Genomic DNA, 12,727 nt, shown 5'->3' on the forward strand with positions numbered 1-12,727 from the left:
TGTATTGATTTCCTAGTGTGTTCCAGGCAAAATAACACGGTAAGAATCTATTACTTTACCTCGTTGTGGATGTGCATGAATTGTTTTGGGAAATGCACAGGTAAGATAGTCTTAACTGACCAATTTTGTCTGAGTTCTGTAGAAGTTTTTATTTCCATGAGGTCCTCTCTGTACACCCCTCAGTGGGACCTGCACATTTCAGGGTGCCTGGCCAGCCTCTGTGGTAGAAATTCAATAGATCCCAGGATTTCTTCACCCTCACCTTTCTTTTGGCTTCCCAAACTTATTGAGATCTGTGCCCTGAAGAAATCAACTTCTAAACTCTGAAATTTGCCAAGACATTTCTAATCACACATAGCTCTCCCCGCCCAGTGCTGGGACTTGTGTTCATACAATTGTCTCCCTCTGTCATTTGGTCAGAGCAGGGGTTTGAGAATACTACCAGTTGATTTCTAGAGCTCTGGGTCTGCCTCTGAGCATGGCCAGTGCTTTTTTCTTTTCTCCCCTATATAGCTCAATTGACTTATCCTACTTTCCTCCACCAGTTTTTCCAGCTTTTCCTTCTTTACCCAGCTCCACTATTACAGATTATAATTCCTAAAATCTCTACTTGGTTGCCTCTAACACACAACTTCATATTCCCTCCCATTCTCTCCCATGTTTCTGCTCTCCTTATATAAGCTTCTCAGCTTCCTATGTGCTGATACCATCATCCATTTCTCAAGACTCCCTTTGTTTGCCAGTAATAACCTTCCTTTACCAAGAGGCTATGTGGTAGAATGGTTAGTAGCATGAGTTTTAAAGCTAAACTCCCTGTATTCAAATCCCATTTCTGACACTTAGTAACTGTGGGCAGATTACTTAGCCATTCTTTCAATTTCTCAATAGGGTTATTATGAGGACTTTATAAACATTCCAATAGCTTATTACTTCCTGAATACTAATTCCTTTGTATTTTTTAAAGATTATTTATTTATTTATTTGAGAGGGAGGGAGAGAGAGAGAGAGCAAGTGAGAACACAAGAGCAGGGGGAAGAAGAAACAGACTCACCGCTGAGCAGAGAGCCTGACTCAGGGCTTGATCCCAGCACCCTGAGATTAAGACCTGAGCCGAATGCAGACGCTTAACCTACTGAGCCACCCAGATGTCCCCTGAATCCCAATTCCTTAAACTGGTTTTCAATGTTAGCTCTTATTTCACTCAAATCAACGTTGTCAATATTATTTCCAAATATTCACTTGGTTAAATTCCCTGTTTCAGCCACACTAGCTTACTTGCTTTCCTTAATCAGGCCTTTTGTCCCATCTACACATAAAAAGCCAAGTAGCCTTCCAAGATTTCCAGGCAACCACAGCCTCACCTTTCACTATCCTCCTAAAATGTATTACCTGTACCATCCAAATAGTAATTAACTCACACTTATAGTACGTACTGCATTTTCAATGGAACTGTTAATTTTCATCTTTTTATGCAAACTTGGAAGAAACTGAGGGTAGGAAATGTGTCTATTTTTCACATCGTATGCAGAGCACCTAGAATGGGTATTTATTTGCTGAGTAGTTGAATGACTAAAAATGAAGCACTCGTTAGAATAGTTCTATATTTTCCCAGAAGCATTTTTGGATGGCTTCTAGCTACAAATATGGATAGACAAATATCTAAATCTTACTAAGCATAAAGTTTTAAAATATTACAAACCTCATTAATAAAAGGGCACCTATAATTTTACAAGATGAAATTAGAACACTTGTAGACAGGCATGTTTACAACCAAAGCCATGAGCTTAGGAATAATATAAGAAGAAGTAAATGAATCTCTAGGCTTACCTTTAACACAGTTCCATTTTCAGAGATACTGAGGCCTGGTTTCTTCAGCAACTGGCGGCCATCCTTTAACCAAGTCAAAGTAGGTGGGGGGATAGCGTCACTCTGACATAGTAACTCCACAGCTTGGCTAATGAGGACAGAGATGTTCTGTTCTTCTCCCATAATATTTGGTGGAACTAAGTGAAAGAAGGGTTTTCCCTCAGGATAAAACAGGCCAACACACTGTTCATCTTTTTTAAGCATCAGGACATATACCAAATAACTTTATTAGTTCTTTTAAGATGTAGGATCACAATAATTCTAACATACCCTCATTGCATCATTTGGTTCAGAATCAAATACTAAGAAATCACTGATTAATATGTTCCTATTGAACAGATATACTTTTCACTTTAAGAAGTTTTAGAACTGGAAGTTCTCACCAAGTGCTTATTTCAGAAACTTTTTGAATTAGATTTCCAAAGTAATAAATTACTCATGAAGCATTTTGGAAATAAATAACAATAATTAAAAGCATATATACTTTTGATATTTCTTTATATCTTTTGCAAAAGAAAATAAATTTTATAGACACAGAGGCAAAATTAAAAAATAGAATCGAAAGAGACCACCTAGCCCCACCTCATGGTATGTAAAACATGAAGTAGGTGACAGACAATAGCTTATTTGAAATAATGTGACTAATTTGTGGTAAAGCTAGGAGTTGAGTCTTCTGATTTGCAGTTTAGAGCTCTTTTTGGTTTTCCATGATGCCTTGTCAGCTTTCTATGGAATAAAGACCATGTGGGATAAATGACACAATAAAGAACAAAATGAAAGCAGTGACCAGCTGTATAACATATAATTACATAAAAAGAGGAAATGGGTTGAGATTTTAATGAGATTAAAATTAGAATCCCCTGGCTATCAAGCTTGTCAGATGTTGAAATGTGTTCTTGGAGAAGTCTAAGGAATCTCCTTCCCTTGGGTGTATTAAAATATAGAGTAAACAATCATTTGTCTCAGATGGTTTAGGTACGGTCCTGCCAAGAATGAGAGGGTTTGCTCCATAACCTCTCAAGGACTCTTTCAGGACTGTATTTATAATAATTCAAAAAACACAAACTAACGATGAAATCAGGCCTGTTATAAAGGGCCACTGAAAAAACAGAGAGGAATTTCCTTGGCCACTTCTCACTAAATCCCATAACTATTCAGGATTGTAGGAAATGTACCATATTTTTAGTATTTTTTTCTTTTAATAAGAGAGGTTAAGCTGCACTGAAATGAATCCTAAGGGACTTTCCAAATGCTTTGATATAAATAAGATTTTTGTGGTAAGGATTGTTATTATAGTTCATTAGCCATTGTTTCAGGCTGGATCCTGCAGCATGTGGCAAAATGACAATGACTGCAATAGGTTTTGATGAGTAACACTGCAGTTCTGTAACCAGGAGGTTTCTCTGCTACCATGTCTCCTACAGAGGGAAAGGCATTAAACTAAAGGCCATTTTCTTGTACTGTTTCTGGATGCAGGATCTGTGCTAAATCCAAAGGAACTGATGTCATGATGCAAAGAAATGCCATGCACAATAGTTGGAATAGACTAATGGAGCTTTTGTGCAGAGATTCCTGATTCTGCTCAGTTTAATAGCACATAGACATCTGGCTCTCAATAAGCTTAAAGTAATCTATGGGGACCAGAAAACAGTGGAATTGTTTTTAATATGTGAGACATTAGATAAAAGATATATAACTAGTCTGTCTGAGATTAAAACTGCTATAATACTAGCAAAATCAGCACAATTAGTGCCATTTTCTAAGATATTATGAAAACAGATACATTCACCAGTCTTAGCACAGGAAGCCCTAAATAAAAGAGCCAATTTAACAGCTTGAAAGTAATTTCAGGTAAAGTCCGGTCTCAGTGGACAAAAAAGTACCGTAACTGCATAAAAATATGTTTATCTTAGAGTATTTATAGAATTTACAAAAAAGCATGAATTCTTTACGACTACTTGTAGAAGTAAAAGTCAGAAATAATTCAAGAAAGCAGAATGTTAATTTATTTCTAAATATTTTTCCTCCAATTATTTTTCTTTATGGCTAAATGAGTTGAATCAAGTTCAAAAAGAAACCAGACTTTTTTTTTAAATTGAGAGGAAAAATGCAAAAACAATAGAGTATTTGTTTCTTAAGGAACATAAATAAAAGCAAATCTAATTATAGCTGAGGATATATATTACTGAAATGCCTCTATGTTTTCTGTCCTTTCATTTCCAACTTTTTGTTTAGTCTGAGAAGAGAACGAGTCTCTACCCTTTAGATCTCAGCTTCCTTAGATGTTATCCTTACTTAGCTTTGTGGTTATATTGCTTAGGAAGGGGGGTATCATGTCTGTTTCTCATCCTATGCATTATACTTGTTAAATTTAATTATCAAAATCAGCACGGCTGTAGGGTTACACTTGTTGAGATGCTGGAGCATGTGTGATCTCTAACAAAGTTCTCTGAGCTTAGGTTTAAGTAAAGGTACGGGAATCTCAATCATTTAAAAACCCAATTCTCTTGTTTTAGCACCTCAGAATATAGTAAAATATACCCTGAATTTATACCAAGGGGAAATATTTTAATGAACTACTCTTGCAATTGTAAGGAAAGCTATTTTATCCACTGTCTATTCCTCTTATCACCCCCATACTCTACAATGTAAATCTAAGGGAGATTGGTCACTGGAGATGAACATTCATTAGGCTCCAATGAAACACGAGATTGTCAAGGTTATTGCTACAAATATAGGAATATAATATATGGAAATAATACTAATAGGGGAGCACAGATTGGAAACTAATTTCAGATTAAGAGTCTGAAATTTTACATTTCTTTAACTGCTTGCTGTGCACCTATATTCAAATGCTAAGCATATGTAAATGTTAGCTAACCATCTGACTTTTATAACAGAAGAAAGATCCCAGTTTTCAGACCAAAAGGGTGGTATGGAAATGGCTTGGCAAATGATAAAAAATAGTGAGTTTTTATGACTGCTGGAAAATACCAACTCTCTATCACCTCTCTGGTATACTTTTGACACCAACCCATGTAGAAACAGAAGGAGCCAATCCCAGATTTTCAGTCCTGACTAAAACCCAGCAAATACTCATGTCACCCCTCTGTTTGCTTGCTAATTATTGAAGGAGCTTTTGTATCACATACTTAGATTGACTGATGACATAAGACATAAAAACATAAAAATGACCCAGTTAGATTTAAGGGAAGGAGTAGATTCCCTGGGGTTGGACATTTTAGTCCCGTCTGTTATCTGTGACACAGAGCACCAGCAAAGCTGGAGGCTGGATGTGGACCCATGTCTACTGCAGAAGTAATAGAAAAGAGAGCATAGAGAGCCCTTCGGTAGTTTACTAATGCCAACTGGGACTTTCAAGATCCATTAGATATGTAATTTAGCCATGTTGTAACAAGGTTTCTTTTTTTAATTAAAAAACTATGATTTATAAGTTACTTGTAATCATTACATTTACTTTTGGTAAACTTATAAAGAGGAGTCAACTGACATGATCTGGAGGTAAAAAAAAAAAAAGATATATTTTGAATAGGAGTGAACTACTTGGAAGTGAGGTGGGACTTAGAGAGGATTGTACACCTGAATGAAACTAACATAACACTGTGTGTTAATTATACTGGAATTAAAATAGGAAAAACCCAGATACTCTTTGAGGGGCCATGGAGAAACAATTCCATTATTCCATGACCAAGGAATATAATGCAAATAAGACACTGAAAAAAGCCTAAAACAGCCGTAAATGCAAAGGTAAACTAAAATGTGGAATGAAAAACACATCCTACGAATGGAGGTCAATTAGGACTGAACTTTGTTGAGGAGGACTTCTGCTGTGATAAAATTAGACATTTCCTTTTGTACCTTATGGCTGCATCATAGGTAGGAAAAAACCTGAATTTTCTCTAAATTTATGCTTAACTTTTGCTTCTCAAATAGCCTTTAATTCATAGATATCGTATTGACTACAAAATATGCTGATTATAAATATAAAAGTAATAAAATCAAGTCTTTGAGTAGAATAGATCAAGAGAGCTACTTGAACAGATGCTCCCTTCAGTGAGAAGATTATATCTTCCAAATTGCTAAACTGCTCTCCATAGTCATGCTCTTTAGAGTATTCTATGAAACCAACACCTAGCATTTTAATTTCTCAGAACTTTGAGAAAGGAAAATCAGACAAAGTCAAATATAAAGCAGAAAGGTAGAATTTGATTTGAATTGATACTATAAAATCATTTCTATTGCTCATGGTTCTTTATTGTCAACAATTCCCTTTAACTTCTTCAATGATTTTAGGAATTAAACACATCTATATTAGAACAGAAATAATTATTAAAATATTTCACCGTATACTCTGAGGTCAATGTCCCTTTGTTTCTCCCCAGCAGCATTCACTGCCACGCAGGTATATCTCCCAGTATCACTGATTTGAGCGCTGGTCAGTGCTATGATGCGGCCTCCAGACAGAACCTTTCAATGATAAGAAAGATAAATAGCCAACATGCCCCTCTGAGAAAAAGCCTTTTTTTCTCCTATTTTCTGAGGTCAATCAATTGACATTTGCCTCCAGAAAGATTTCCACTTGGATGTTTTATTTTATTTATTTTTCCACTTGGATATTTTAAAGTGGGCAAGCTTCATATAATCTACTTCTTATCCTCTCTTTGAAAGAAGCCTGTGAAAAGCTAGAACCAAACTTGGAAATAACCACTGAAAACAAGTCCCTATGTACAAAATCAAGTGAAGGTCCAATCTCATCCATCCTTACTGCAGAGAGAGAAAAAGCCACCAGGGGAAAAAGATAAGAAAAAGTGGGAATAAGAGCAGCTAATCTTCCTTCTAGTTTTCTTGGTTAGGATAAGTAAGAAGTTATAATTAATAGCAAAGTAGCAGCCAAATAAATTAATTAGTCGCATTCATGGCTCTTTTATCCCATTGGTCTAGTTGTACTTCTAAAATACTGACATTAACTCTGGATCTTCTATGGTCCCAAATTCTTCTAGCAGTGGATTTTTGAGAAAAACTAAAGTAGAATGGTGGGAAAACTAAGTTCTCTACTAGTAAAAATAAAATTAAAGTACACTTTAAAGGAGATATGTGTGCTTCTATAATTTTAATTTTGAGTCAATGTGAAGCACTTAAACTGCTTTCTCAGATTCAAATTTCATTTCTATAATGTTGCCTTTCTAATTTTTCTTACTTTATTACTTAATGTTTTTGTAAAATTAAATATACCCTATATGGTTCTCTAATTCATGAATGTTTCCAAACAATATAAATTTTAGGAGGAAATTCCTGTTTTTGTTGTTGATGAACACTTCTTTGTGCAAGGTATCTTTTGTGCTGGTGGCAGGTAATGGGGATGGGGAGGTAGGTAGAAAGTAAAACAAATGGTCAAAATATAGTATCTACATATGAAATAAAAGATTTCTTAGATGTACTGAGCTTTTAAAGAATTGTTTAGAAATTCCAATTGTGTGGCTAGGGTAATTATGGATAAAAATGTGTATATTTTTGGATAACCTTTGCTAATTCTTATTCTCCAAATCTTGTTAACAGCTTTACCTGTTCATACTATATTTAATAATCAGCTGGTAGACTACCCTTAAGACATGACAGAAAGTACCTGTAACCCGTTAGCAAAACTAGAGACAGGGCTCCCATCTTTCAACCAGGTCAGACTTGGGGCAGGGATTCCTCTGGCTTCACATTCTAACCTCACCAAGTTATTAACCACCACTGCTACCATGTTATTGCTGCCAGAAATCGATGGGGGCACTGAAAAGAAATAAAAAAGTAAATAAAAGTAAGATATATTAATATCACAGAATATTTCACTCAAAATAATGAGTAGTATATATAATGGCTACAGTTGTGTTTCCACATGTGGGTTTTTCATGGTTTTGTTTTGAGTTCTTTCACATCATTTATTTGAGATTCTAATCACAGCTATCCAATTATCAATAATTTCCATTTTACAGATGAGGAAAAGGAGGTTTTCCTACTTTGTTTAGGAAATCCAGTTTTTAATGCCAGAGTGCACTTTTATTTCTTGATTTCCAGGTGTGTGTGTGTGCAGGTGTGTATGTGTGTGTCTTCCTCCACTGTATCCCTGACAACTACATTGTCTTAAAAGCATTATTAGAGGTAATAACTTAAAATCTTTGTTTGACCAAAATCTATGATTTTGATAGACAATATTTACAAAGAGGGTTATTGTCATTAGCTGATAAGATTGTTGATAACTATTTCAACAGTTCATCTAAAGCAAATTGAAGTTCAACAGCATGGGAAACTAGAGCATTTTAATAGGAATCAGGAAATAAAAACAGTCATCAGTTTCAGAACACTGCATCTTTAAATAAAGATGACAAAACACACTATTCACAACTAAAATTTTATAGAAGCACTTAATCATTTTGAATGCATTTTTACCCCAGCATGAATCTAGGAGAAGTGCCACTAACCATGGACCTGCAGACTATAAAATAACTCTGTAGCTCCAGCTGAGTTGATGGCTACACATTTATATATGCCAGCATTGGTTATCTGGGCACTTTCGATATCAATGATCTGTCCTCTCTTCAAGAAAGTCACACCGGTGGAACCTGAGAGTGGACGATTATCTTTGTACCATGTAATAACTGCAGGGGGAAGAAGAAAGAAGTCCATCTATTTAAATTTTTTCTTTTAAAGCTCGATGCCTCCAAATTGGAGGTTAACTAAAATAATAAGAACTGCTTTATTCTTAGGCTTATCATTCAAGCTTAATCAGTTTAAATACCTCTTTAGGATATTTTTGAGGAGGAGGTAACCCTAGGAAAAACAGGAAAAGCCAAGCCAATATAAGAGTCCTGAAAATGAAATTATAAAGCCAATATTCTTTATATTATCTCTAATGTATCAATATTGTTTGATTGCAAACTTTTAACCAATTCTATTTCTTTTTGTTGTATATATTCCTGTCATCTATAAAAATTTTGTCTATGCATTTGATCAAAACCAAAGACTGTACACACTATTAGCCTAAAAAATTATATTGTTATTGATTCATATTAATAACTTACCAGTGATGAGAATCAACAAAAAGAATAATATTCTCATTAATTGACTGATTTATAAAGATAATCAATTTGAACTAGAGAAAAAAATGTTTTTCAACATAAGTGTATAAAAAACTACCATTGTGGGTTTTGTGGCCACAGTAAGGACCATAAGACAATTAGTTATTCACATATTTCTACCTTGTTTAAATGGGTAAATTATTTCATGCAGCTAGAAGCAATGAAAATTCAAAAATGCCATCCACCTAATTATATCCTTATCACTGCTTTACCCTTGGAATGTATTCCATAATCTTTCCTTTATTAGTAATTACTATACTGTGCTCATAAACAGATTTAGCTTTTTCCAGAAATCTTAAAATGTCACTAAGTTAGGGAGTCCACAAGTAAACCTACCAGGAAAGGGATTTCCAGCTGCCTTACACTCCAACTGAATGGGGTTGTTCACCACCACAGTCTCATTCAGCATCTTCCCTGCATCCTCCAGACTAGGCGGTTCTACAAGAAGCCCAAACATAATTAATTCACATAAGTAGAATATTTAAACTGATACTATATGCTCAGTGGAAATTATCATTCCTTTCTGTCTTTTACATATATACACTGATATACTTGGAACAAAAGTATTCTATTTTTTTTTTTAAGATTTTATTTATTTATTTGACAGAGAGAGACAGTGAGAGAGGGAACACAAGCAGGCAGAGTGGGAGAGGGAGAAGCAGGCTCCCCGCTGAACAGAGAGCCCGATGTGGGGCTCGATCCCAGGACCCTGGGATCATGACCTGAGCCGAAGGCAGACGCTTAACGACTGAGCCACCCAGGCGCCCCCAAAAGTATTCTATTAAGTAGAACTGAAGAACAGGATAAAAAAAGGATCTTGGGGCACCTGGGTGACTCAGTCTGTTGGGCATCTGCCTTTGGCTCAGGTCATGATCTCTGGGTCCTTGGACTGAGCCCTGCATCGGGTTTCCTGCTTAGCGGGGAATCTACTTCTCTCTCTCTCTCCTTCTGTCCATACCCCACGGCTTATTCTCTCTCTCACACACAAATAAATAAATAAAATCTCTTAAAAAATAGAATAAATACATATAAATTTATCTTTAAAAAGATCTTAATAAGTTTTCAGGATCATTAGTTCTTTTGTCCCCAGTAGGAAAATCCTCAGAATTATAGATTAGCAGGATAGTAAAGAAAGTTAAAGGACTATTTTTTTATTCCAATTAATCTGATTGGTCTGATGATGAATTGCCTTTAACAAGAAGAAGTAAGCTATCCCATTTGAACTCTTCCAGTAAAAGGGAAATCAATATTTCTCATAATATCTGACTTTATCTTCAGATAGTACTATCTTAAACCATTTCAGAAAAATTAGAATCTTTTTTTTGTTTACTAGCAGTTTTTTTCTTTTGATATAAAAGTTATAATTAAATTGTTAGTAAAATAAAATAGAAAACTACATTTTTAATTTTAAATATCACAGATAATGCTACTCTATTATTTAATGTGCATACAATAAAGTGGGAATTTGGAAAGTCTGAGAGGCATACAGGAATAAAAGGAATAACAAACATAGAATAGCAATGCGCTATGCTTCTAACACTATCTCAAGGAGTATAGGAAGAATGCCAGGATGAAAAACTCACAAGTAAACTAGAGGCCTTATCATACTGTGAGAAGATGCTGTAGATGTAAGTTAGTATTTGAAGTTTATAGAAAAACTACATTTTAAATTTGACTCATTTAATGCAGTGGAGCCCTTCAACCCCAACCCATATACTATCAAGCAATCAATCTATTCATTAATCTAGTAAAAACAGAAGAGGAAAGGAGAAAGGAGAACTAAATAAGAAATAAAATCAATTATGTAAATCAAGAGCATAAATGTGAATGAGCCTAGTTTTTTACTCAAAAGACAAAGAGCTAACACATCTGTGTGTTAACACTATTTTATTTTTTTATTTTTTATTTTTAAAGATTTATTTATTTGGGGGGAAGGGGCAGAGGGAGAGAGAGAATCCTGAGCAAACTCCCTGCTAAGCAAAGACCCCAATGCAGGCTCTATTCCTTGACCCAGAGACCATGACCTGAACCGAAATCAAGAGTCAGACACTTAACTGACTGAGCCACCCAGGCACCCCAACACTATTTTTTTAAGATTGTATCTATTCATTTTGAGATAGAGGGGGAGTGAGAGTGAGAGCGCAAGCTGGGAGATAGAGGGAGAGGGAGAAGCAGGCTCCTCGCTGAGCAGGGAGCCCGATGTAAGGCTCGATCCCAGGACTCTGGGATCAGGACCTGAGCTAAAAGCAGACGCTTAACCAACTGAGCCACTCAGGCGCCCCCAACACTATTTTCTTTAATAAAAAAGTCTAAGTGGAGGGGCGCCTGGGTGGCTCAGATGGTTAAGCGTCTGCCTTCGGCTCAGGTCATGATCCCGGAGTCCCGGGATCGAGTCCCGCATCGGGCTCCCTGCTCGGCGGGGAGTCTGCTTCTCCTCCCTCTGACCCTCCTCCGTCTCCTGCTCTCTGTCTCTCGTTCTCTCTCTCTCAAATAAATAAATAAAATCTTAAAAAAAAAAAAAGTCTAAGTGGATAAAGAGCATAAATAAAAAACTCACAAAAATACTGACAATAAAGAGCTGGGCAAAGATATGCCAGGACAACAGGGTGACATCAATTTCTGACAAATTGGTATACTAAGCAAAAATCATTAAACATGCCAAAGCAACGTGCTTTCTATTGCCTAAGATGTCACGATTCATGAAGAATCCATTATAATGGCAATGCTTTATGCATTGAATAACAAAGCAAAATTGTTAAAGAGCAGGAAAATTTTGAGAAATTATATATATAATATTATATATTTATATTTATTATATATATTTATATATATTTATTATATATATTTATATATAAAATATATAATAAATATAAAAGTAGTATATTTTAGTGCACCTTTCTCAGGAACTGATTATAGTGAAACTAAAATTAGGTTTTAAAGAATTTGAAAGATAAAATTACCCATCCAGACTGTGAGTGTATATGTGTGTGTATGTACATTTATAGTTAACAAGGAATATACATTTTTTTCAAATGCCAATAGAATATGTTCAAAACTGACTATATATTAGGTCACAAAATCATTTACAGCCACAATTTAATAAAACTATAATAAAAATGAGTAGAAATCAAAAACAAAAATATAAAGCTCTTTACAAGGGGAAAACATTAAAGAGGAAATCAAGACAAAAGTATAAAGAAAAAAATAAAATAGAATGAGATTGATTAAAATTAAAACATATAGTATGTCACCTAGCTGTATAGTATAGTACTCAAAGGAAATCCTAGAGCCCTAATTAACATATTAAAAACTAGAAACAATGAGAATAAGTGTTCTAAGCATTCAACTCAGCATCCAGAAAAAGACCATTAATAAACCAAAAGAAGTCAGGAATAAAGAAATAATAAAAATAAAAGCAGAAGACAATACCAAAGAAAACAAACAAGCATAAACAACAACAAAAGGCAATGAAACTCAAAGCTGGTTTTCAACAAGTTTAAAATAAAATCTGTCCTCAGGGTAAATGTCTTTGTGGGTCAGATCTCTGTATGTCTGGAGGTTGTTCCTGAAGACAAAGCCTAGAACCTAATCCTCTTTCATATCTGTGTCCATTTAATTCAGTGTGTTAACCCTTCCTGCTTGAAAAGACTAGAATGTTTCTGTTTTGTGCACTGAATTCAGATGAATGATATGGCATTTAAACACAAAAGACCTTTAAA

The 12,727-nt window shown here is 35.1% G+C and overlaps 1 protein-coding gene across 1 annotated transcript in view; it reads right to left on the reverse strand.

Moving 5' to 3' along the window:
- Positions 1–12,727, reverse strand: part of HMCN1 (hemicentin 1) — a 420,986-nt gene that overhangs the window by 147,243 nt on the left and 261,016 nt on the right. Inside the window, exons 32-36 of the mRNA XM_081823192.1 lie at positions 9,345–9,446; positions 8,352–8,528; positions 7,511–7,662; positions 6,231–6,354; positions 1,828–2,003 (exon numbers count right to left, since the gene is read on the reverse strand). Coding sequence (XP_081679318.1) covers positions 1,828–2,003; positions 6,231–6,354; positions 7,511–7,662; positions 8,352–8,528; positions 9,345–9,446 — 731 coding nt within the window. The remainder of the gene's footprint in view (positions 1–1,827; positions 2,004–6,230; positions 6,355–7,510; positions 7,663–8,351; positions 8,529–9,344; positions 9,447–12,727) is intronic.

Source organism: Leptonychotes weddellii, chromosome 6, assembly GCF_054177405.1.
Source record: "Leptonychotes weddellii isolate Sample4059 chromosome 6, ASM5417740v2, whole genome shotgun sequence".
Taxonomy (NCBI): Eukaryota; Metazoa; Chordata; class Mammalia; order Carnivora; family Phocidae; genus Leptonychotes; species Leptonychotes weddellii.